At 45.5% G+C, this 26,575-nt stretch overlaps 1 protein-coding gene across 7 annotated transcripts in view; it reads right to left on the bottom strand.

Moving 5' to 3' along the window:
* The window catches only part of LOC130197282 (ADP-ribosylation factor-like protein 15), a 136,709-nt gene that overhangs the window by 9,310 nt on the left and 100,824 nt on the right, over nucleotides 1–26,575 (bottom strand). For 2 of the 7 annotated variants that reach the window (XM_056419878.1, XM_056419874.1), the window contains one exon: nucleotides 16,214–17,770. The exons of the other annotated variants lie outside the window; for them this stretch is intronic. In XM_056419878.1, coding sequence (XP_056275853.1) covers nucleotides 17,618–17,770 — 153 coding nt within the window. In that variant the 3' untranslated portion in view covers nucleotides 16,214–17,617. Of the gene's footprint in view, nucleotides 1–16,213; nucleotides 17,771–26,575 lie in introns of those variants that run through there. 7 annotated transcript variants of the gene reach the window in all.

Genomic DNA, 26,575 nt, shown 5'->3' with positions numbered 1-26,575 from the left:
AGCTAACGGAAGGGGATGGGGTCCATTCATAGCCGTTTAGGGCTGGCAGCAGTACAGATAGAAAGTAGAGGGGGAGATGTTTCTGTGGTAGGGCAGCTGCTCGTTAGCGACCCGGGAACAATGAGAGTGCCCATCGCTTCCCTGTGGGCATCTGACAGGCTGTCAGCTGCTCCATTGATTCTGCGCTGGACCGATGACTCCCCCATTGACTCATGCTGCATACCAGCCGGGTCGGACCAGCACCACAAGCCTACACCTCGGGGGAGGGTCTCGACCACCCGGAAGTGCTCATCTTAATAATAGGAAAGGGTTTTTTGGTTCAGTCCTGTTTATTAGACTCTGTCTCAATATTTGGTTATTTGAAGACTTTCAATAGATCTTATTACAGCAGGAATTTATTTGTGAAAATTAGTTATCGCTTGGAGGATGTTAGCAGCTCGGTTTTGGGGTAGTCTTGTCCAGCTCAGTGTAATCAGCGCGCCATATCAGTGTCAACAAGTGTGTCCCCTTTTGGGGTAAATCAGGTGCTACCTTTTACTGCATCACGCTTGGGATGTTTGCTTAAATGCCTGATGAATCTCTCTCTCTCATCCACTTTAGAGAGAGGAATATTATCCTGAGGGGTGATCCTGAACGCTTGCCACCAAGTGCACCCTCCTCTTCATCGTAGTAGTCGTGATGTCACATAGTTTGTGGAATATGGTTTTGAAACCTTGATTTCAGCATTTCGGCGATCTCTATTTTGGATTATGGCCGTCAACATCTTGTTTTTCTGAAACCAACGCAAAATGAAAGTAACCATATTTGGACAGTGGAGGAGTGATGCCGTGTAAGAGACGCCATATACGGCAATTAAAACAACCTGTCAATCCCAAGGTATATATACTGACATTTACTATCTTTACCGAGGTAATACATCAAGGGTAATTTTCTCATATAATTCCATACAATCTGACTTATTTTGGGGGTCTGAGGATTGGTCCCCTGATGATAAGAAGAGAGAATGCGTGAAAGAGCTAGAGCCTAGTGTGTCGTGTGTGTGTGTGTGTGTGTGTGTGTGTGTGAGAACGCTACCAACGCAGCGCTGGAGCCTTTAAAGCTAAAGCGGCATTTGGGAAAGTCGGTGGGATTTTTCATGAGAAAGTCAAACTCCAGCTGTCACAGATATGAAGAGCAACTTCTCAATCTTTTAATCTACACATTATTTTATTTACGGTTTATTTAGTTTGAAACATATTATTTTGTACCAATTTTTCCCCCACATATTTTTAAAAATCAAATTTCACATTTTTTTCCTATCTATTCTATCTAATTCTATTTATTAATGAATGTTGTGTGTTAATAAGCCTGAATTTTAAAGCCTTAACATGACACACTGATGGGAGGGGCTAAGGTTTCACCTGACCATCAGCAGTAACTAACAGCAAGGGGAGCACTTCTGGGTTCACGTCAACATGGGCGAGCGGAGCCGGGGATCGAACCGCCGACCCTCTGATTGAAGGATCACTCTGCTCATCACTGAGCCACAGTCGCTGAAACTAATGGTTACCTTAAGCCAGTGGTTCTCAAACTGTGGGGCGCGCCCCTCAAGTAAGGCGCTGCGGGGGGCAGTGCGGAGAACTTCACATCTTACAAAAGTACGTGTAAATATTTACGTTACGGTTACGCCGTGAACAGGTTACACATTATTCTGCAAAGAGGAGATTCTATTCTCAGTTCATCATTATTTTGTGTGTGTAACGTTACACATGTATATACTTTTTGAAGTAAAATGTATTATTTCAATTACAATTATTAATTTGCAGGCAAGTTTGCTTCTCAGCGACATATTTGGAAAGCTGAATGAATTCAAACTCCATCTTCAAGGCAGACACTGAATTTGAACCAATACTGATACAAGTTCACACATGTCTGCACTCATTTTGTGTTTCACCGGTTTGTACGTTATTGTAAAACTCTTTATTGACAAATATTTGAACTTTTTTTGTTTGTTTCGTTTAGGTTGCACTTATTGGTATTATCTTGAAAAGATATTAAGTGCTGTTACACTGTTTTAACAGTCATTGCACTGTATTTGTTTTGTCTGATGGAGCAATCTGGTTTAATTAAAAGTGAATGCAATTTCTTTATTCTATTATTTGAAAAAGCACAGAGTCACAGGAGTCACACAAAGTTGTTATTTCAATAAAAATTGGAGCGTGGACCATTTAGTTACAATTTAGTTGGGGCGGTGGGGCGTGAACATGTTTCTTCCTCCGAGGTGGGGCGCGACAGACAAAGTTTGAGACCCACTGCCTGAAGCCTTTTATCAGTTGCCTGTTGTGAAATAATGAAGTTGTGTTATCTTTGATCGGGACTTGTCCTTTAACTCCCACGTAAAGCAAATCTCAAGGACTGCATTCTTTCATCTACGTAATATTTCAAAAATCAGGCACATCTTGTCTCAAAAAGATGCAGAAAAATTGGTTCACGCGTTCGTTACTTCGAGACTGGATTACTGCAACTCCTTATTATCAGGCTGCTCTAATAAGTCTCTTAGGTCCCTCCAGTTGATCCAGAATGCTGCAGCTCGTGTTCTCACTAAAACTAAGAAAAGAGATCACATCACTCCTGCACTAGCTGCTCTGCACTGGCTCCCAGTAAAATCAAGAATCACTTTTAAAATTCTTCTCTTAACGTACAAAGCCTTGATTGGTGATGCACCATCATATCTTAAGGAGCTTGTAGTACCATATTGCCCATCTAGAGAGCTACGCTCACTAAATGCGGACTACTTGTAGTTCCTAGAGTCTTAAAAAGTAGAATGGGAGCCAGAGCCTTTAGTTATCAAGCTCCTCTTTATGGAACCAGCTTCCAATTTCAGTCCGGGAGGCAGACACAGTCACCTCGTTTAAGAGTAGACTTAAGACCTTCCTCTTTGACAGAGCTTATAGTTAGGGCTGAATCAGGTTTGCCCTGGTCCAGCCCCTTGATATGCTGCTATAGGCTTATAGCTGCCCGGGGTTGTTTTAGGTTGCACTGAGTACCTATCTCCTCTTTTTCTCTCCTTAAGGATGAATTTTCATCTCTCAATCACACGTTACTAACTCTGCTTTCTCCCGAGTCCTTTTGACTTCACGTCTCATGGGGTCATCAGACCCTATGAGACGGCATAGATCCTATCTGCCTGATGGATCATCGAGGTCTGGGTCGTGGAATTCCTGCTCCTGACTGCGCCACTGTCCTGTTGAGACTCCGCCCACTGTTGAGACTCCGCCCACTCCTCCTCCCCACCGCCATCTGCCTGATGGATCGTGGAGGCCTCCATCGTGGAATATGCCTACTATGAACTATTCATACACTCTGTCACATTCATTGAATGTATTTTAACTCTAAATCTGTCCTTCTGTACACATTACATCTATTGCATCTGTCCATCCTGGAGAGGGATCCTCCTCTGTTGCTCTCCTGCAGGTTTCTTCCCTTTTTTTCCCCCTGAAGGGTTATTTGGGAGTTTTTCCTGGTCCGATGTGAGGTTCTGGGGCAGGGATGTCTATGTGTACAGATTGTAAAGCACTCCGAGACTAATTTGTAATTTGTGAAATTGGGCTATACAAATAAACTGAATTGAATTGAATTGTTGTGGCCTCATGACTAATTAAAACACAACCTTTTGTTAGAGGTGTGCACAATCTCATCGCTTGGTTTTCAGACTCGACTCGCTTTCCTTGAGATAGTCTCAGGTAAAGGAGTGAGAATCTGCAGAGAATGATGCCGTCACAACCCACCCAGCACCCCCCGATTAGAGGTCACTGGGTTTGGTGGGAGTCATCGCTTGTACTTAAAGAGCTCTCCGTGGTGCTGATCGAAGGTATTCCACCTTTAGAAAAGGAATGCTGGGTGGTGTTGTGGAGAAGTGGCGTCATAGTCTAGAAGGGAAACATGTGATGTGTTCACAGACCGCAGGGCATCGCTCTGTCTGCGCAGATGGACTCTGCAACTGCAGGAATTCATCCAAAATCCATGACAGGAAAGGTTGCTGTAACGTTGTTCCCGATGCTCCGTCCCACGCGCCTCCATCACAAAGAGGTTGTGTGTGTGTGTGTGTGGTCGGCTCCATCCAGTTTCTAAGAAGACTGATAGCTCATGCAAGGAGCTCGGTCAAACCATCTGCCAGCCATCAACCAGTCACATTCACTCCCAACCACGCCGTGTCGTACCGGGATGCTCAAAGGACCAGTCGGCTGTTCCGGCTGTTTCAGAGTCCGAGTCATTCGGGGAGAATGAAGACACTCCTGAAGATCCTCGAGGGGGCCGACAGTCCCCAAGGAGCTCGTGAGTCACGTCCTTGCTCGCCTTACTCGTCATCGATGCAGCGGCTCCAATGACGAGCCAGCCGGTCATCACCGGACCAGAGGGGTCAGAGCTCAGAGTGAGATGGTGGGAGTGGGCTTCATGGGGCCGGGCCCACTCAGCACGGCCTGCGATTCAGTTTGGATGTGGTTGTGGACTATTTCAGTACATTTGAGCTTTTCTTTCTGAATGACACCAACGGTCTGTCAGACCTTAGAAAATCACAAGGGGGGAATATTATCCGCTTTCCTAGTTGTGGTCAGTGGGTGAAATGCAGCATTCTGGATCAACTGGAGAGTCTCAGTAGCAGCGTGATAATAACGACTTTACAGAGGAAATGAATGGACTTATTTATGTGCCTGAATGTTGCTCATCGGGGCAATAAGCGCCAGTCAAAAGGACAAACACTAGTCTAATTGCATCAAGAGTAACCATATCCATACATCATTTAATTTGGTGGTGTCCTGTGCCAAGTACAATAACTTCATTTAGTTTAGTTTAACATCAGGAAGTTGCAGGTGAACCATGTTTTTATTCCAATTTATCCATTTAGCTTTTGGCTGATAATATTGCCTAAAAGAAGCATATAAGATTAATATAGTGATAAATAGAAAGCACAGACCCTTTCAGACCTCTATGCATGTAGGGGTCATTGATACACACTGACTGGGATCGTTCTGATAAATAGGATTTAAACCCTCTCGGTTATTTTATTGTAAATTAAATGTCTCTGTAAAAGATGTTCAATCATGTTTATGCAGCACTACAAAGTTTAGAGTCTGTTGCCTGATGTGATGAGAAGGTCGTTAATATATATTTTTGCCGTCTCTGTGATCTGATGCACATTCAATATTAACGGAAAAAATCCTGAAACAATCGGCTGATCAAGGCTTTCTTAAGGATCTTAGAGAACAAGGGAAGTCCTATTATATAATGTTTGAAAACTCATGATGTACGGTAGTTTATACCAAAGAACAAGTTATTGTATGACATGTTAAAAGCCATGAACTATTTGTTCCTGCCTTCTAACATCTATACATCTATACATTCTATCTAGAATTTTTAAAAGTCATACAAAAGACATCGTATGTTAAATAGGATGTTGAAAAGCACTGAAAAAAGTATGTGAAGAATAATAATACAAAGTATGTTTGTCAAATATGAGCATAGAATGTAAAAAAGTAATTTAAAAAAATGTAATATTTTGCATGTACAAGAAAAGCCCTTTAAGATGTCACAGTATAGCGTGTCAAAGTCAGTTTAATATACGATTCCAGCGCAGATTTACACACTCCATGGTTTAATCAAATAGAAAAGCCCAAAGCGGGCAATTCACTGGAAGGCAACAAGCAAACTGAGCTGTGAGCCGGAGGCAGGAAGAACCCACGAAGAACCACGGGACAGAGGAGTTTCAAACAAACAGGCGAGCAGCAGGACAAGCGACCCGGGAAACTCATCAAGGATGGAGGGATGAGAGGTAAGTGGTCCATTGGACCTGGCTGGGTCTGATGGCGTGGCCCTGCTGAGGCCCCGCCCACTCCTCCTCTCTACCTCCATCTGCCTGATGGATCATGGAGGTCTGGATTGTGGTCCATGCCGACTACCAACTATTATACATTCTGTCATATTCATTGAACGTGTTGTAACTCTAATGATTCCTTCTGGTCACATGACGTCTATTCTTCTTTCCATCCTGGAGAGGGATCCTCCTCTGTTGCTCTCCTGAAGGTTTCTTCACTTTTTTCCCTGTGAAAGGGTTTTTTCTATTTCTTCTGAGTTTTTTCTGATCTGATGTGAGGTCAAAGGTCAAGGATGTCATACGTGTACAGATAGTAAAGCCCGCTGAGACAAATTCATAATTTGTGATAATGGGCAATGTAAAATAAACTGAATTAAATTAAGTGGACCGGGGCCGGACGGGGGAACAGATGTCGGGCCGGCTGCATGGGGCGGGGCTGCAGAACTCTTCTCTTCACGGCAGTCTGGACATTAGAAGTGATTGTATACTATACCATAAATAAGTCATAAATATTGTTAGTATATGTTATGTACATTTATATTAAAAAAGCTAATTCAAAGAGTCAGTGTAGAATGCTAAAAACAAATCATACTAAGTTCATAGTGCCATTTTATGCCATTACACTATTCATAAAAAACAATCTAATATGTAATAACATGTCATCATATAGTATATCACACAAATATACAAAACTTATGGTATAAAATATGTCAAAACATATTAAAAGTTCCTACTATATTGTGCCAAGAAATGTCACAACAATGTATAGCAATCAAAAAATATCACAAAGAATCCGACACCAGAAAATTGTCATTGAAAAATGCTCGTGTTCAATAAATCAGACAGTAGTCATTAAAAATGTCACAGTAAGTGTAAAAAGGTCAGAGGGAAGTATGCCTTGAGGATTTTAACAAAAACAAAGTCCTAGGTTAGTAATTAGTAACAGCCAACGGTTGCTACTGACGACAAATATCTTTTAAATGTTTGACTGATGGAGACTTTCATTTAAAAAAGAGGCTTAATCGGCCTCTAGTTTCTATAGTTTCTCTCACGCAGCATCTGTTTGGGCTCATTGTGGCGTACGGAGCACGAAAGATGAAGACACATTAGACTTCAGCTCCAACACAATGCATTGTGGGTTTGACAGTCGGAACACATCACGCACCTCGTCGGCCTCCCCCCTCGAGGCGGATCGATAGCTCAGGTTTCCTGTCCCGCTGCGAACCAGCACAAAGTATTTGAGGCATGCTGCTTCATTTCAGCGCGGACCCTCTTCAAAGGGGAACCGTCGGGCGGCGCGAAGCCCCCCTCGGCTTCTCGGGTAGCGGGAAAAAGGGTTTGGGGGGATTCTGAGGGGGGGGGGGGGGTCCTCTCCTGGGACCCAGAGGCATCCGCGGCATAACACACCCGTGTTCCGCTACCTCTCAATTGTTGTATTCTTTTTTTCACCGTTTGTCCATTCACACCGCTATCAGGTTAACCCCCCGACCCCCGACCCCCCACCCCCACCCAGAAGGTCGGGGTAACCCCCACCACTCACAAACAAACCGAGTCGTCCTCCCGAAAGAGATGGAAGATACCTTCGGCGGTTCTCCAAGGTAGTTAAAGTAGCTCAGTCTGATCCCCCGATGTCTATGTCAGCGTTCCTCTGACGCTTCGGATGAATTCCATCGCTGGACGTTAACGGCTTGTGAGGGGGGGGGGGGGGGGGGCAGACCGGGGGAAAGTCTCGACAGGCAAGTTCAATGTAGTGTTCTCGGGGCATAAATCACTTTTAAAGCAGAACTCTTGTGATTTCTGCGTGGCACGTCTCGCGGAGGCCTTCAGGGTCGACGGCGAGTTGAACTTCTGTCCGCGCTCATCTTCTGGTTGCCAAATAACAAAAGGCAAGTTTTTTTTATTTTAACAACAACACACACAAAAAAGAGTCTGGAAAAGTCATTCTCAGTTTGTTGCCGGTGTTTGAAGTGGTCCGGCACATGGCGGGTGACGATGAATCTTCCCCCAAAGAGTTCATTGATGGAGAGGAGTAAAACCTTCAGGGAGGGGGAGGAAAAAAAAGAAGTAGAGTTTCTCTCTACCTCCCTGTCCTGTTTGAAGGAGATGTGAGTTGGCAGCGGAGGAGAAGCTTGAAGATTAATGTTGCAGAAGGGGCTCCGACAGCCGCTCCGCTGGTTGTGGTTCTCTTGGGTGGCCCGATTGGTCTTGGATGTCACTTTTGCTACTTAATCTTGTGTCTGTGAACCAGGCAGATTCAGAGGGGCTGTTTGGGTGGGGGGGGGTGAAGGGGGGGGGGGGGGGGTGATGTCCGCTGAACATCACTCAGACTGAGGAGAATCTGCAATCATTTATAAACATTAAAAGTATTTCATTTATATTAAAATTTATTTATTCTACATGGTGCATTACATTTTTTAAATATATATATTTGTTTTAGACTTATTACATTTAGTTGCCGACAGATGGTTCCTTATCGTGACAATCGATTAGAAATCAAGTTAGATCAATATACTAGGAACTTATGGAACTAAATTATTCAACAAATATACTTACTTTGTTTTGTATTTTATTATTTGATTGAAATATAATGCACACTAATAATAATAATAATAATAATGCATAACATTTATATAGCGCTTTTCAAGATAAGAAAAGACACTTTACATCACATAATTAAAACAGCCTAAAATCTTTACCATAAAAATAACTACAATGTTCAGAACCCAGAGCACGACCCTGTATTCACTAGAATTTGCTCCATTACAAGTAAAAGTCCTGCGTGTAAAATATGACTGAAGTCAACGTTAAAAAGCGTTCACTATTGGCCCCGCCCCTTTGGCTCACTTGGCGGGAGAGAGAGAGAAGGTGGTCGTGCGAGCTCGACAGCGAATGTATAGAACAATTTGTGTCACTGTGAATCCAAAGCAGAACATTTACCCAGAGTAAAATAAACATTGTGTATCTTAAAGGAACAGTGCGTAAGGTTTAGGGACCTCTAGTGGTGAGTCGCAGATTGCATCCAACTGAATAACCTCCGCTCCGCCGTTTCTGTCTAGAGAACTACGGTGGCCCGGGAGGATTTTATTGCTTCTAGAAACTACAAAAAACATTTATATAATTTTGAAAACAAATAAATTCCGCAAGGGCATATACATTCATTTATAATTTAGATGAAACTAAATACTATTTCTAGAGCAGCAAACAGTAAAGTTCACAAAGTAAAGGTCGGGAAATAAAGTCATTATTATCTCACTGGAAACAAATCTAGTATGGTAAAATAAAATAAATAACATTCCTGAGTGAAGTTTATAAAGAACACAGACATCTGTCAGCATCAGTCATTCCTCCTGTCCTCAACACACACACACACACACACACACACACACACACACACACACACACACACACACACACACACACACACACACACACACACACACACACACACACACACACACACACAAAATGAAAAGCTGAACACAGAGTTGACATGTGTGTCAGACATTGCATAATAAGATAAATTTCAACCTTAAAGCAACTTCAAAAGGAAATTAAAGACCTTAAAACTTGTTTTTCTTCCTGGTGCTTTTGAACTGAAGTTAGAACAGTTTTTTGGGGGGGGGGGGGGGGGTATTTCAGAGGAGATTTCTGATTGTTTTTTCCTCTGTCCTTTTCTCATTTGTCTGAAGTGGGCGGAACTAAGATGGAAAATGGTCACGTCACAAATGCCTGTGAGGCAATTAGGATCCATAAATCAGAACCTCTCCATTGTGTCTGATCAGATATGATCAATGCCGGCACACACAGCCCCCATGAGGAATGTGAGCCGCGTTTTAGGCCGTGAGTGAGACCCCGAAGTTCTTTCACAGCAGCCCGATGCTCCTAAAATGCCAATGCAGAGGTCAAAGGTCATGTGTGTACTTGTTTGTGCGCGACAATCCTAATACAGTTCAAAACATTTTAAACGGGGATATTAGAGGAAAATCCATCCGCCGCCTGGTCGCTGCTCTCTTTATCTGAGGGAGGCGTGATTATAGATTAGGAGCTGCAGCGTAATGCTTCTCAGGGGCATTTGGGGCAAAGATTAGAATCCTAAAAAAGTGACTTAGATTTTAAATTAAAGTAAAAATGGGTTAGGTCTTATTGCAAGGGATATTTTGGTCTGAACCACAATCGCCACAGGTCAGCGAGGTTGGCCGATATCCGTCTCTCTCCTGATTGGCTCGTCCCATCTGAGGATGTTTAGGCTCAACGCTCACAACACGAGTAAACAGAGTGGAAGCAGCGTCATGTGATCCCAGAACACGGATCCGGAGGCATTGCATCATTCTCAAATTGAGCCCCCCCCCCCCCAAAAAAGAAACATGTTGAAGAACTGACGTCATGTGGAAACTGTTTATTAGTCTTCACTATATTATTATTTTGTTGTGTTTTAAGCCTGGGGGTTGGTTTTGTCTTGTTACGCATCTCTTTAAATACCTAATCATGTTTCATATAAATCTGGACTTTATTGGTGTGTAAAATATATTTATCCAGATTCATATTCTGCGTCTGCTTGTCCGAGAACCTTGACGGAACTCGTTAAAAATAAATAAATAAATAAATAAATAAAGGAGGCCCGGCTCAGATTTTCCTTACACAAAACCTCCTAAGCCAATGGAAACGCATCTCTCCCGTGACCCCGCTGACATTCAACCCTGATTCTCAACACCGTAACCTCTAGTCCCGGCTCGGCTTATGTAACGCGGTGTTCGTGTCTGTCGTCCACCGGGGTCTCACATGCGACCGCCTCTCTGACTCAGGGTGCGTTTCGTCATCTCCGGCAGACGTTCCAGTTTTTGCACTCGACCTAAATACGGCTCCCGGCAGTGATGGAGCGGCTCCGTGCCAGAAAACAAAACAAAAAAGAAACTTTGGTAAAACACAGGTGTTCGCTCTCGGCGCGGCGCCCCGTGTTTACCAGATTGTTCCTGTGGAAGACTCACTTTTTCTTCTCTTTTCCTTTTCTTTTTTTTGTGGTCTTCCCGCTTTCACACGGAACGTTTGTATTTGGAGCGCTGCAAGCTGCCCACACGGTGCCGTCACCGGAGCCGCTCTCGCCGTAAACTGTTTGGATTTCAATGAGCTAATCCACCGGCGGCGTTTGGCTCCAATACAAATAAATAAATATACACTTTTATTAATCCCCAAGGGGAAATTAGTTCTCTGCATTTAACCCATCCTTGGTTATTAAGGAGCAGTGAATGCGGGCGCAGTGAAGAAGCGGAAGCAACTCAGGTGGTGCTTCCAGGAGGACACTCTCGAGATAATGGGGGGGGGGGGATCGAACCCCCACGACATGCTGGTGCTGTTGCTCGGCCCTCTTACCCCACTGAGCTAAAGCCGCCCCAAAGACCATACAGACCATACAGACCATACAGACCATAATGTAGGAAAGCAAAGACTTTACAGGCGACTATTAACTATTTACTACACATTAGCGACTAAATAATCACCCGTGGCTCCTCGGTCACCGAGTCGGCCGACAGTAAATAAAGTCACGCCAATAAAGGCCGCTTGCATTAAATAGTTCCAGCTCGTGTCATTTAAAACGTTCCCTTGTCCTACGCTCCGTGAACGCCTCGCCACCTTGTCCTTCAGGAAGCTGTACAGATGTACCCTGCACATGCTCCCCCATTTGTTATTCCCTGCTTCTCGCAGGCGGGACAGTAAATCCTACAAAGAGTCCACGGAGAGGGACGGCCGAAGCCTCGCGCCCCGTCCCGTCTTCAGAGAGTAACGCAGGGCGAGAGAATCACTGGACGGAGGTGCGTGGCGTGGATTTAAAGCATTTAAATGAGAATGGATCTTTGAAGGATCTGAACCCTCTCAAAGATGCACCAGATGCTCCCGGCGGCCACCACGAATCGACCCCTCGCAGGAATGCAAACGCCTTCTCCTTGACTGACATTTGCTTTTTTTTCGCGGCTCCTGTGGGCCGGGGCGGCGGGCCGGTTGGAAGGCGATAGCAGGGGGAGATCCTCTGGAGATAAACCGCCGTGCCCCCCTGTCCCTCACACAACAAAGAAAGTGAGTGATGTTTGTCGGAGCCGCGATCCCTCTTGTTTTGATGTGCGGGCCCACCTGGGATGCGGGGTCTCCATCAGCACTCAGGGAAACAGGACTCACACAGATCTCGTCCCCAGGACAAACAATCGGAGTGACAACCCGCCGCAATCCCACGGAAGTCACCCAACAGACGAGGCATTCAAACACGCAGGAAAAACAAGAGGCGTGGAGGTGGCCACAAAGGGGCTGGAGGAGAATTGCACAGCTTGGCCTCCTCAACTTTTAGAGGACAAAAGTTGAAGTCCTTCAACAGGCGACGTACGCGGGAAACCTACGGGCTCCATATTCATCTCATACAGGCTCCATATTCATCTCATACAGGCTCCATATTCATCTCATACAGGCTCCATATTCATCTCATACGCACGGAAAACAAAAGGCAATGGACTTTTTAAATATAAATGTTCTACATACGAAATATACGATGTGATAGATTGTTATGGATTCAACCATCAGCTACTTAAACCAGCTACACAGTAAAATACAGCACACATGGTATTCATCCATAATTTAAAAAAAATTAAAATGTTAAACTTTGTTGCTTTTACTTACATTCTTTTTTCCAGTGCTGTAATTTGGAAAGATATAGATATGGGAGCCAAATAAATCGAATCCCGGACATATATATAAAAAAGGAAGAAGAAGAAATCAGCCTTGATTACTTCGAAATCCCGTGAAATCATAGTTTTCACGTCTTCATTGCTCAAACGTAGGACCGGGAAAAAAAGAATAAGTTTTGCAGTAAAAAGAGAGAAAATCTGCAAAAACTTCCCGTCCATAAAGATCGTTGTATGAAGCGTCCTGATGAGGTTTATGAGACCTCGTCTCCGACATGAGGAACCATCGGAGAGGAAGGATTTCCCCTCTGATTAGACATTTAATTGAATTGTGATCTTCACATCAGATATAATAAAACTGAAAGAGTATATATATACAGGACTGTCTCAGAAAATTAGAATATTGTGATAAAGTTCTTTATTTTCTGTAATGCAATTAAAAAAACAAAAATGTCATGCATTCTGGATTCATTACAAATCAACTGAAATATTGCAAGCCTTTTATTCTTTTAATATTGCTGATTATGGCTTACAGCTTAAGAAAACTCTAAAATCCTATCTCATAAAATTTTAATATTTCCTCAGACCAAGTAAAAAAAAAGATTTATAACAGCTGAGTGTTTGTCAAGGCTCAGGAAACCCTTGCAGGTGTTTCGAGTTAGACGATTCAAGTGATTTGTTTAATACCCTACTAGTATACTTTTTCATGATATTCTAATATTTAGAGATAGGATATTTGAGTTTTCTTAAGCTCAATATTAAAAGAATAAATTCAGTTGATTTGTAATGAATCCAGAATGAAAATAAAGAACTTTATCACAATATTCTAATTTTCTGAGACAGTCCTGTATATAGGTTTAATCTACATTTGAGCACGGCGAAGGCCAGAAAGAATCAAGCAGGATATTAACAAGCTGTGATAATTAGGGTGGCGTGTTGCACCTGTCGGGTTCGGTCAGGTCGAAGCCGCTCGTTAGTTTTACAGTTCGACCACACAAAGCCACGGGCGCCACGTGCACGCCGCCGGGCGCCACGTGCACGTCACCTCGGAGGAATCCACAGACGCACATCTGAGAACACGGAGAACCAAAACAAGAGAAAGACCAAAACACCTGTTAGTTTGGGTCCGATCCATTTACAGCCCGACGGGCTCCGAATGCACGACATGCATCACGGGCTTTCATGAGCGCGTGTTTTTATTATTATTATCGTCTAAATCAAAGTGTACAAAAGTAGATTTATCCACAGCTGCTCAAATCCACATGTGAGGTCGGCAGCGGCCGCACAGCTCGACATCCAGAAACAATCGAAATCCAAAGTAACCGGTCAGAAGGTCAGAGGTCGTCCTCGCCGAGCTTCGGAAACAATCACCTCGCAGATCTGGAAACGATGACACGGTCCAGGGGAACGTTCCTCACTGGCTTACATCACATCCAAGCATTTCCGTCACTTGTGTTTGTTTATCAATGGTGTGTGTGAATGTGTGTGTGTGTGTGTGTTGAAAAGAAGGAGGACAAACCTCTGTTGAACCCGTCTGATAATGGATGGACACACACACACGTACTGTCGAGGCACGATGCCTGTGCTCTGTCACCGCCGGAGCCCCCTCGCTGTGTGAGGGGGATGTGTGTGTGTGTGGGGGTACCGCGTGGAGTATCGGCTGTGGAAGGGCAGAGCAGGGGTACAAGGCCCAGATGGATGTCATGGCAAACATCTGCTGCACCTCCTGGCAGGGTCTTATCAACACACACACACACACACACACACACACACACACACACACACACACACACACACACACACACACACACACACACACACACACACACACACACACACACACACACACACACACACACACACACACACACACAGCGTTGCTCTCCTTTCTACTCCTCATACAACATATTAAATATAAATATAATATTGTCTTCTCACTAAAGCTTCCAGAACAAACGCATTTTCATTTCTCGGATCGCTGTATTCTGATTTGACCTTTGACCCGTGAACAGACCTTCAGATTATTGGCTCATGCGAGGCTCCTCATTGGTTGTTGACATTTTCCTAAAACATGGAACGTATCGAACGCGATACCGGGGGCGACGAGCCTCTCGGAGGTCACGCCGAGGTCGTCGGTGGAGGAGACGTCGTGAGAGGAGAACATGGTGAGAAATAAAAACCCCGAGGCTCGGCTCCCCGGCGGTCCACCTCCGTCCCCGTGAGACTCCGATGGCTGATGTTCAAATCCAATGCGCACAAGATTCCTTGTGATGTCACCGGCTGCCACGTGTGTGTGTGTGTGCGTACACACACACAGACACTAAAGAAGACTGATGACGTAGGTGCGGCCCTCTTCACGTGAGAGACATCAAAAAGAGACGAAGACAAACTGCAGCTTGGCACGTGGTGTCGCGGCGAGCTCGCTCTTCACACGCTCGTCTTCGCCCCCGACGGCGTCGCTGCATGTTTTCGCTCCCCTTTTGTTCCAAAACGCATCTTTTTTACTTTATATCACTGCCAACTATTAGGCTTGCCACAGTTTGTTAAGATTTCTCAGTGTTTCTCATCCCTTCCAGGCAGCCATTAATTACCACTCGTTTCAAAGAAAAGAAAGAGAGAAAAGAAAGAGAAGAACGGACTTGCAGAGACTTGACTTGTTTCTTGAGAATCCATCACAGTGTTTGGGCTCCGTGACGCACGGTTTGGATTAGAACCATAACAGAACTTTGTAGAACGTTATCGGGGCTCCACAGTGAGGTTCTGCAGACAAGACACCAGCAATTAGACGGGTCCAGGGCTCTCTCCCTCTCTCTCTCTCTCTCTCCCTCCCTCCTGGGCATCCCATACTGAGGGAGGGCTGCATCGGCATGACCGGAGGGTGGGGTGGGGGGGGGGAGAAACTCTGAATGAAACCCACAAAATAAACGGTAAGGAGAGATGAAGAGGACTCACAAAAACAGAGAGAAAGTGAGAGCGACAGGAAGAGAAAAGGAGGGTGGTGTGTGTGTGTGTGTGTGTGTGGTTGGTTGGCCTCAGAGCGCTGCAGCAGCCTACAGAGCTGGTGTGCAGCAGACTGAAGAGAAGCACGTCTGCCCCAGAGGCAGAGACTGGAAAACAGGATCAAAGGGTCGCCACGGCAACCTGCATGACACACATTGTATTAAAGCCACACGGTTAATTTGAAAGAGAGGGGGGAGGCAAAAAGGAGGAGAAGAGGGGAGACGGAGGAGAGTTTATTTATTAGGAGCTCCTGTCTCACTCGGTTAACTTTCCACTCAGAACTTTCTTCCGCGGCTCTACTTCGACTTTGAGTGCTTTGTGTGTGTGTGTGCACGTGCATGTGTGTGTGTGTCTTGTCGACCTCAGCTCATCTGCGTCTCCCCCCCACCGATTATCTTCCAGGGTCTCGGGTTTCCACGGGTCACCTTAAATCACAAATCGTGAAAATGATTCAGAGTAACGTTTGAAAACATCGGGCTCGCCTCCGACGTCTGAAGACGGAACGCCGACTCCAGAATCCAGAGCTCAAAACCAAAGAGACGAAACAGCTGCAAAGATGATTATCAGTTCAGTAATGATCAAACTGCTCCCATCACGAGATCACGCGCGACAAACGGAGACACTGTGGCACGTCAAAGATTAAATCTAGCGATGATACAACATTTCAACGAGCGTGAAGAACAACCAAGACCACGGCTACATGTTTAAAACTTTAATTGCCATTTTTGACAAAACATTTGAATGAGAAAAAAAAGGACACAAATAAAATTAAAATAACAAACAAAACAAAAACAAGACTGCAGTGAGTGTTTAAAAACCTATTTGTGGGCAGATAATAAGCAAAGTCCAAAGATTTATTTTGCATTCAAGCAAATCAAATGCACCGACCCATCCAGATTGTAAAAAAACAACAACAACAACCACCTTACGGCAGGTACAAAAAGTGATTCAATCTCTCTAAAAACCTGACAAATACTGAAATAAACAACAACGACAACAACGGAAAGACAAAGCACACACGTAAAAGGGGGCGTGAACGTTACCCGTCACCGAGCGCCGCTCACACACCTGCGGCGCGACGACGGAGACTCTTCTCTCGGGGCGGAGCCCTCGGAGGAACCGGGGGTCTTCAGACGGGGAGGGTCTTCGCGGACAGTTGGAAGGCATTAGGGTGTCGGAGCGTCGGGTGCAGCTGTTGCTGCGGCTGATTGATGGAGGTTGTGTTCCCGCCCGACGGGAGTCGCCGTGGAGAGGGATCGCGTCAAAATCATTAAAAAAAGAAACGCGTTACAGTCGACTTGAAGAAACACCAACGTGACATTTTTCACTGAAAAGAAACGGTCACATGTCTCGACCTCGCGGCTACGTCAATCATCGCGGTGCGGATCTTTGATTTTGAGAGAAGTCACAAGTGTGGTACGAGGTATATATAATTTTAAAAAAAGAAATCCGAACGTGGCTCTACGCGTTATCCTAAGTTGCACATTCATAAAAAGCGTTCAGACTTCCTCTAAAGGGTCTCCGTGAAGTCGCCGCCCGCTTGGCCAGGACGTTCGTCTGCGTGCAGAAACTCCACGAGACGCGCTCGCACTACGCTATTCGGATTATTAGATTCGGACGCGGCTCCGTACCCACCGCCGGGCCGCTGACCGCCACACAGCACCCCTCACAGGAGGAAGCCCCGCCCACACACCCTGTAAAGTAATCACTGAAGATGTTAAACATAATCTACGGACAACCTGGGCTCCTCTGTGTGTGTGTGTGTGTGTGTGTGTGTGTCAGAGTGAGTGATGTGTGCATTAGTGTCCCACATGACAATGGTGTAATCACTGGGGCACAGGAGTAAACAACATTTCCCATTTCTGGCAAAAAAAAGTTCAAAGACTTTTCGGCAGCTCTCCGCACACACACACACACACACACACACATAGACACAAGGGTGGGGTTGGTCAATACGCAGCGCACTCCTCGGGGAGAGGGGCCGGCGTCCGCCATGACGTGACTTCCCTTTACGCGTGTTTGTGCGCGTGTGTCCGCCGGCCCGGTGGGGGCGCTCGCCGCCGCCGGCCGCCAATGTCTCTGAGCTCCAGCGGCGCGAGCGTCATATCCTCGCGGGCTCCGTGTCTTTGTCCTCCAGCAGCCCGATGAACTGACCGAAGCTCTCCTTGGAGGCCTCCAGGTCGTCGGCGGTGCTGCCCTCCAGGATCCAGCGCTTGCCCCGGGCCAGCGGCTCCAGCTCAAAGTACTTCTTGACCTGAAAGGAACGGAGAGAGAGGTCAGTCAGTCCGACTGGCCTGAACCCACACATCCCTGAGGGACGTTGGAGGGAAAGTAGCCGGTTATCAGCTTCAGTGGGCAGAACAGCTCCATTGTAAAGATTTGGGATTTGTTTCTGCTCAGCTCGGTTTTTTTCTTCAATATTATTTGGACCGCAGTTGTAAAAAAAAAAAAAAGAGCCCAACACTGTTGCATTGCATGCACGTTCCCGTCCACAAATCAATTAGGTTTCCAGTTCATTCATCCGGTCTCTCACAAAACTACACGAAAGAAACCACGAACCAACGTAAAACACAAGAACCATGTCCGAGAGCTCCACAGGTTGTTCGGGGGTTCTGACATGTCCAAACCCAGAGTAACGGAGGCTATTTGTTTGTCTGTGGGGGCGTGCATATTCAGAACTTCTGATGAAAGAGTTTATGTACTATACAGGGTTTTTCCTGGGTCAAAATGGGTCTTCGGTGCTCCCCAAAAATTCTTTTGCCATGTCACCGTAATTAGCAGACATCTATGTTTTTTCATAAATAATGGAGGCAATGCTTGAGGAAATCATTTTGCTAAAATAGATAGGCTAATAGATTGACAATTAGAGATGCACCGATCAGGTTTTTTGGTGCCGATCACCGATCACTGAAATCAGTATCTGCCGATCCGATAATACCGATCACGGTGTCGATTGAAGCATTCTATTTATTGTGTAGCATTATTGCCTAGGAATATGAGGAAATACATATATAAAGCACCTCAAACATTAAAGAAATTACCGATTTCTTTAAACATTTAGGACTTTTACTTTGAAAAATGTCCTAATTTATACATTAAAATTGTTTGATTGCTATTATAGGGGATTTCAGATATGTATGGAACACGTCTGCATTTATTATTCCTGGAACTCTTGGGGAAATCTATACAGGACTTTTCTTAACATACAAAAGTCTGACTTATTTTTTATAAACTCTTCCTTGGTACAGTAAAAATGTTTTAATGTTAGCATATTTTAAGCTAAATCTCAGAAACAATCTCTAAAGATACAAAATCAGTTCATTGTTTACTTGTATATGTTAGTGTATGATTTGTCGATATCTTATTTTGAAAAACGGATGTTGTTTCACGTGGTTCTTTCCGCTAACTTTGCAAAACCGGATGTTGTCACTTAAATCCTTCCGCTAACTTTATCAAAACCCTCGCGTGCTCCTGATGGAATGCGTTTACCGTGAGCATCAGTCTATAGGGGCTCAGACATGTGAGAGTCGGCTGAGTCGACCCAGAGATTCAACTCGGGGGACGGGGACGCCGCTCGGTGGTGAGGATCCCCTCGTGGACCTCTCACTCTGCGGCCCTCGCCGGGCGCATCGTCTCCGTTGCGATGCGCCGCAATTGAAACGTCTCTGATAGTTCTCGCAGATTTTACGTCATCTGATCGGCCAAGTTTGATCGGCCGTTTGAGAACGCCGATCAAAACCGATAATGGGAATATCGGCCGATATGGATCGGCGCCGATCAGATCGGTGCATCCCTCTTGACAATAGTCCAGGTGTATTCGTGCACGTCGGGCTGTTGAGTGATCAGCAGCTGGCCGCTCTGTCCATTCGCGCACCTCACAGTTGCGTATTGATCAGACAAGAAGACACGCTTATCAACTCGATTACTATTTATCATAACAGAACGAGGGTTCGGCTGTAGCCTACTTGAAACATACTATTGAGAACATATTCGCTGACGTGCACGTGATGAACACAGGTTTTTGTTTTTTCGATCGTGGACTTTTTTTGCCTTAGGCGCTCGGGATTTGTCAGGCGTTCAGGAAAACGGCTTAGGCGCGCGCCCAAATGTTCTCTATGCAGGAAAAACCCTGCTATATACATATAGTAAAAAGACTTTCTGTTAGTTTCCTGTATGAATTATTCTGATCTGGTTTTCAGATAGTAGCACACAGGCTTCATCCAACATCCCATGAATATTAATTCCCTAACGCCATTTAAAATGGAGCCATTATTTCTTCATATTTTTACAATATATATATATATATAAATAAAAGGAGATTTATTGATCACATTCTTAAAAATCCAAACAGCACATATCCTCAGTGTCCCCCCCCCCCCCCCCCGAATGCGAGGACACAAATACGCCCCGTCGACTGCCCCCGATCCACCAGGTAGGTGCCCGTCACACAGTCAAATTACTTTTCAACTTCAAGTGAAATTGCTTTTGTCTAGACCGTGCTGGGCTGTCTAGATGTGCCATGGTGTGTGGCATGAAGAGGATGGGGAGGAGGAGAGGGAGAAGAGAGAGAGAGAGAGAGGGGGGGGGGGTACTCTTTGTGTCTGCTCAAATCCAGCCAGCCATGCCAGTGAGAGGGAGCAGGGAGCTCTGCCCCGAGCAGAGTCTCTGTCCGGGTGTAATGTGAGTTTAATGACAGATTAAGTCACCTCGACCGCGTTTGGCCCGGAGGCCAGGCGAGAAAGCCGAGCGGACCCAAACAGTGTTAACAAATCTGTCTGGGTAACTCGAGCCGCCCTAGACCGGGGCCCGAGTCCCAGACCTAGAATGCAGACGATGCGGCTGGCTGCCTGTCTGGCTGGCCGGCTGTAGCCAAGGCCCTCTTCTGGAAGAGTCGGGCCCCTGCACTGGCAGACTGTGAAAGGGCCAGCAGGGACCTCTGTGCCGACTCGAGGCTCAGGCGCCTCTCACTTCTCCTCCTCGCCTGGGGTCGGCCGCTGCCCTCTGTCCTAGGTACGCTGGGACCGCTGACCTCACCGCCGGGACCAGATGGCTCGGTGAGCCCTCGGTGCAGCTTTAAAGTTGTGCACTCATGAAAACACGAGTGGGCGGAGATAGTGAAAGAACCAATTGCTACGAACCAACAAGAAAAAAAGAAGCCATCTCAGTGTTACGCGGCTGAAGGAACCCTGCGCCCTCACAGCCGGGCGCTCCCACACTGGCAGTCAAAGAGTGTGGCCCAAACCAGTTTCCCTGAGATTAAGTCCTCCTAAGCGCACTTATTCTTGCTTAAGGAATCGCGCGATGCGTTGGGAAGGGTAAGCCAGCACAAGACGGCGGGAGCCAGATGGCTCCTAAGTTGACCAGTCTAGCTTCTTCTAGGTCATACAGACCGGGGGCCTCGCCTTGTGCACGGGAGAATGCGGCTTATGCATGCATGAGGGTGTCAAAAAACAAATCTTTTAAATCACCTGTGTTTGTTTCAACTGTTCTCCTGCAGCAGTAAGCCACCGTCCGGTGGGGAGCCATCAACCGCGACCTCTGAGCCAGTCGTTGAATTTGTCTGGACTTATGACATCATTGATTACAGTTTTATTCAGCATTAGGAATAACGGATTAACATGAAGTTTGAATCTAATTTTTGAAAGGTGGTAGAGGCGTTCAGTTTCTCCGACAAAGCAGGTTATTTGGGCGGCTGAAGCTCGTGGGCAGAGCGGTCGCCCCGTCTTCACACGGTCGCTCTCCCATAGTCCATGCTGAAGTGTCCTTGAGCAAGACACTGAACCCCCAGTTGCTCCCCGGGCGCTTCGCTGCAGCCCACTGCTCCTAAATAAACTAAGGATGGGTCAAATGCAGAGAATAATTTATATTAATTATTAATAATTGATTTGTATTATACTGCATCATGTTTAAAGGTCATCAAATTGGGCAACTTTAAGGACACTTCCTTTCCTTCCATTTGAAAAAAGCCACGATTCTGCATGAGGTGGCTGATTTATGTCAAATCATGGTAACTGGTCAATAAAATATGAACACAGTAAGTAAGTAAGTAAGTACGGTTTATTTATATTGCACTTTTCACAGACAAAGGGTCACAAAGTGCAGTTCAGTAATCGATTAAAACAAAGAAGACTCTCCGGCCGCACAGACTTTTGACAAATTCACAAATAGTGTCTTAGGTTTTTTTTAACATTTGCTGAATTCATGTAAGATTTGATGAGAAATTGATGCTTTTGGAAAACATGAATCAGTGTGCAAGTATGCCACGGATTTAAGGCCCGAATGAGGGAGAGGCTCAGCGTAAGCTCCTCCCTGGTAAGCTACTTCAGGCTCCTTAAGGCAGCGGCTGGGCATGCGTGGCACGTGCATCCATGCTGCTCCCTGACCCACGCCAAGATTACTACATGTGACGGTCTCTGTTGGCATGTCAAGAAGACATCCTGCAGAATTAAAAAAAACTAAACACACCAGGGAGGCAGAGACTGGCTGGCTGGCTTACTGGCTGGCTGGACTATAGAGAAGAACCCCCTGACGGATCTATAGGTCTAAAAAAATGTAACGTACACTTTAATCTGCAATGAGTTATTGTTCTCAAATACTTCTTAAATCATAGGCTGCAATGAATAATATATACATTACAAAACCTAACTAACTAGATTTGTTAGTTAAACCTAACTAAATATTTAACGATTTTTTTCGTAAACCTAACTAAGTAGTTTTGTTACTTATACCTATCTAATTTTTTAACGATCTTTTCCCAAACCTAACGAAGTAGTTTTGTTACTTAAACCTAAATAAATATTTAACGATCTTTTCAAAAAACCTAACCAAGTAGTTTTGTTACTTAAACCTAAATAAGTCTTTAACGATCTTTTCCTAAACCTACTAAGTAGTTTTGTTAATTATACCTAAATAATTATTTAACGATCTTTTCCTAAACCTAACGAAGTCGTTTTGTTACTTAAACCTAAATAATTATTTAACGATCTTTAAAAAAAAAACTAACTAAGTAGTTTTGTTACTTAAACCTAACTAATTATTTAACGATCTTTTTCGTAAACCTAACGAAGTAGTTTTGTTACTTAAACCTAACTACTTATTTAACGATCTTTTCCTAAACCTAACTAAGTAGTTTCCTGTGAAGACCGACGTTTTCTTTAAAAGACTAAATGCACGTAACCAATGTGTTGCAGGACACAGGAAAACGCATGAAAACGAGCCGCTCAGACCAAATCAAACATGCTCCCACTCCCACTCACACCCTGAGGCGGTTCAACACAGATCGAGTCTCTTATCTTTATCGAAGTGGCCCAGACATCCAGCTATTATATGAACACAATGTGGAAATCTTTTATGACATTTAAGATTTAATACGTTAAATGTCGTACCACCAGCAACGAGTGAATGTAACGGACGATTTGAAAAGTCAAAAGGAGCAGTTTAGGACACGGCTTCCGCTAAATAATATAGATGAATATATCCAGTTAAAAAAATATATAAAGTGTATTAGATTTTGTAAATTGTATATAAACAGATTCCATTATTTTTGCTTAGCAATTTATGTACGAGTATTTGCAGTGGCATGGGGGGGGGGGGGGGGGGGGTACAAACCATCTGATCTATTTTAAACAAATATACACACACTCACATTTTTAAGAGAAACTAACTTTGTGCGAACAATCTCACAGACACCAACGGTACCCAATCAGATGACCACTGGCTGGTCCGCCTCTGTTGTTCCTCCTATAGTCCCTTTGGGCTCTGCACTGGTGCAGAGTAATTCATGTTGAGTGCCTTTCTCAAGGGTGTGATGGCAGAGGTCCAAGGCAACAGATTACACTCAGTTTCCATGCCATGTTCAGGTTCAACGGTCCTGCGCTATGTACGTGTCGTTGGAAAACAATCTGAAGTCAGTTTGAACATTCTTGCAGAGGTTGACAGCAAAGCCAGATGTACCAGGTCAGTTGGACAAACCGCTACAGGAGATCCGTATCGTCAAAGGAAGCGCTGTCCACTCTTAATTTCTCATCTCGGGCAAGTTTTCTTTTTGTTGAGTCTGGCTCTCGCAAAGGCCTCAGGGTCCAAAAGTCTGAGAAAAATATCAAAACTAAATTCAGTAATATCAAATAATACCGATCATTTCTTCCTGTTTAAGTAATCCGATCATGAAGAGAAGAACAGGAAGCGTTCACTTGAGAAGATTTTGCCTTTCGGCCATGTAAAATAAAAGAGAAAAAAAGAAAGAAGCCAAAACACAAAAGAGAAGCTAATAAAAAAAAGACTCAAACTGATAAGTTATCCTTCAAACACGACGGTCCTAAAGGCAACTATCAAAACTCCTCCGTGGAGCAGCAGAGCTTTACTCGATAAATTCACTGGGAACCGATGACTTCAGCCTTGAGGTTTTCATTTGGATGAACTTCAGCAAAAAATAACATCCATTTGTTCTCAGGCTTCATGCGTGTCTAAAGTGACCTCTGGGAAAAGGAAGCAGAATGCGTCCAGACATGTCTTTATAGGCGTTTTAGGGGGGAATTGTTAAGATAGTAAATGTTCCTTATTGAATGGACCACATGGCCTCCGATGCCCTTGTCCAAATATCTGGCACTCTGAGATTCTTTGAAGGAAGAGTGCGATAAAAATGAAATGCATTATTATTATTATGTGCCATGACCACACATCTGTCATGCGCCAAACGCTCACCACACGGGTCAGCCAGACAACTGGAGGAGGATGCATTAGGGGGAGGGGGTCTCTGATCTAGAGAAAGTGGCATACTCAAATATCCAAGACAATCAATTACACCATCCCTTGACATGTTGGCCCCTGTAAAAATATCAGTCACGTGGGAAGTGTCCCGCGCTGGCGACTGCACTGCAACGGGTGGTAATGTGAGATCCACTTACCATATCATAGATACGCCCTTTGTTGGCTTTTCCGGCTTAGCTAAAGAGCCTTAAGGACATGCAAAATCCAAAAGGTCCCCAAGAGAGGAACATTTGGGAAGCCTGTGAAAAAACAAACATTGCACCACAAACTGTGGAAGGTGTCAAATGGAGCAGCCCCACCGGCCAGGGAGTAAAAGCGAAAGCCTGTTTAAGCAAGGCTTTACGACTTTGGCGATGGACCCACGGTTTTGCATCCGAGAAGATTAAAGACCGGATCATGGGTTGAGTGAAAGTATTACCTGCAGGGTGGGGCACATGACACCATCACCTTTGTTTCCAGATAACATGAAGCGTGGGGCTTTCAACTTTCTGTTGGGAAGCGCTGACAGGTGGTGCTCGGCGACGAGCTATGACAAATAAATGCAGATTGGAAAATAACTACAATTAAATGTTCTTTCTTAAAGAGACGCCAGTGGCGAAAATCGTAAGACCGCGACAATTCACGCACATACTCCCGCGCTCGCCGGAAGCCGGCCGAGGTGTCACCATGGCTGCATGTTGCCGTCACAGAGTGCGTTCTGGCAATCGAACGCCCTCTGACCGGTTGTTTCACATGTGGCCATCGCGGTATTGACCACAATTGCGTAATTGCCGTGGTTTGCGAGTGCCACTGCAGAACCATGCGGCCGGGCTTATGAGCTAATTCAGAAGAGAAGTTTTGCAAGAAACCAACTTCGAGAAAGGCGGAGAATGTGCAGTCGAGAGAGTGAGTGAAGGCAGAAAGATGTGGACTTTCACTTTAGTGTCTTCACTTGCTGTGGAAACGATCCGGGCCGGGCCAGCGTAAAAGCCACAGGAACCAGGCCACAGTTGTAGAACTGTTGGAGCAGGGGATTCGGCAGGCAACACATTAAGACCCAAGTCCCCGTGTCACGGTGCAAAGAAAACTAAACGTAGAGCCGCCTTTAGATTTACCGCCCTGCTCCACTCGGGGACCTCAGGTCTCCCTCGGGCTCGGCTCAGTGCAGGTTCAAAGTGATCCACTTCTGACCAGCGCCAGATCAGAGACGTCCTCGGAGGCGCTGTAAATCTAAGCGAGAGGACCGCACACAGGACGTTCTTCCCGAGCGGCCCGGAGGCAGTGGTTCTTTTGAGTTTTCTCGCGGCGGATCGGATGACTTCCACAAACACTTGGCTGCCGTGACCCGGGGAACGGGCCTCCGTGCCTCGGGTCTATCATGTTGATCTACTTTCAGCAGCATCACTATTATATCTTTTTACAAAATAGTTGTTCACATATCGATAAATATGAGCAAGTTCCGTTTTAAAGTAGCGAAAACCCGAAAAAGTAATTACTTTATAAGATTTTTGGTCACAATATTTAAAAGAGGCAAACCGTATTGCTGAAACCGGATTATGAACCCTACTGCCGGATCTTCTGTTCAACCGGAGCATCTTAAAATACATTCAGTCTTTTGGGCCGGGGGCCCGTTGGAGGAGATCAAGGACTGAAGGTTAGAAGCCCGCTGACGTTACAGTCCAGAAGCATCAATGACATGTTCTATAGCTAAAGAGTGCGGGTGCGGGTGGAGGTGGGGGTGGGGGTGGGGGTACGCGGGGGAAGGAAAACATCCGTCCCCTTGTGTGGGTTGGAAAATAATTGGCAGGTTCGGCAGCTGGGACACGGCCCCTTCACCAGGGGTTGACCTGTGGGACACTAGGAAAAGTCTGTGGGATCAGAATATCTGGGCGGTGTGTGTGTGTGTGTGTGTGTATGTGGGGGGGGGGGGATAGGGGGGCCATGTTTGTCTTGCTTTATTACAGCTTTACAGTAACTCAATTTATTAAAAGGCCAAGAGCTCCCTGACAAGGAACATCTGGTATGTGGGATTTCGACGGGTGAGCTGGCGTCCTGCCCACGCTCCCTGCTGCAGGGGCCAGTGCACCGGCACCTTCCCCTGGAGCCCCCCTCCCTCTCTTCTTCTTCTTCTTCTTGTGAAGATGGCCGCCGCCGCGCTGGAGTGGCCCACACAGAGGGCCCTCAAAGCCCAGGAGGTCCGTTACAAGCCACCCCCCCCCCCCTTGCCCACCACCTCCTCCTCCTCCCCCTCCAGGACCCCCCTAGTGGGACCCTCCACCCCTTTCACTCAGGGGCCTCCCTTTCACGCTCCAGT

Source organism: Pseudoliparis swirei, chromosome 7 (assembly GCF_029220125.1).
Source record: "Pseudoliparis swirei isolate HS2019 ecotype Mariana Trench chromosome 7, NWPU_hadal_v1, whole genome shotgun sequence".
NCBI classification, from domain to species: domain Eukaryota; kingdom Metazoa; phylum Chordata; class Actinopteri; order Perciformes; family Liparidae; genus Pseudoliparis; species Pseudoliparis swirei.
Note: the sequence above shows the minus strand (reverse complement) of the source record. Positions and strands in the feature narration are given on the sequence as shown.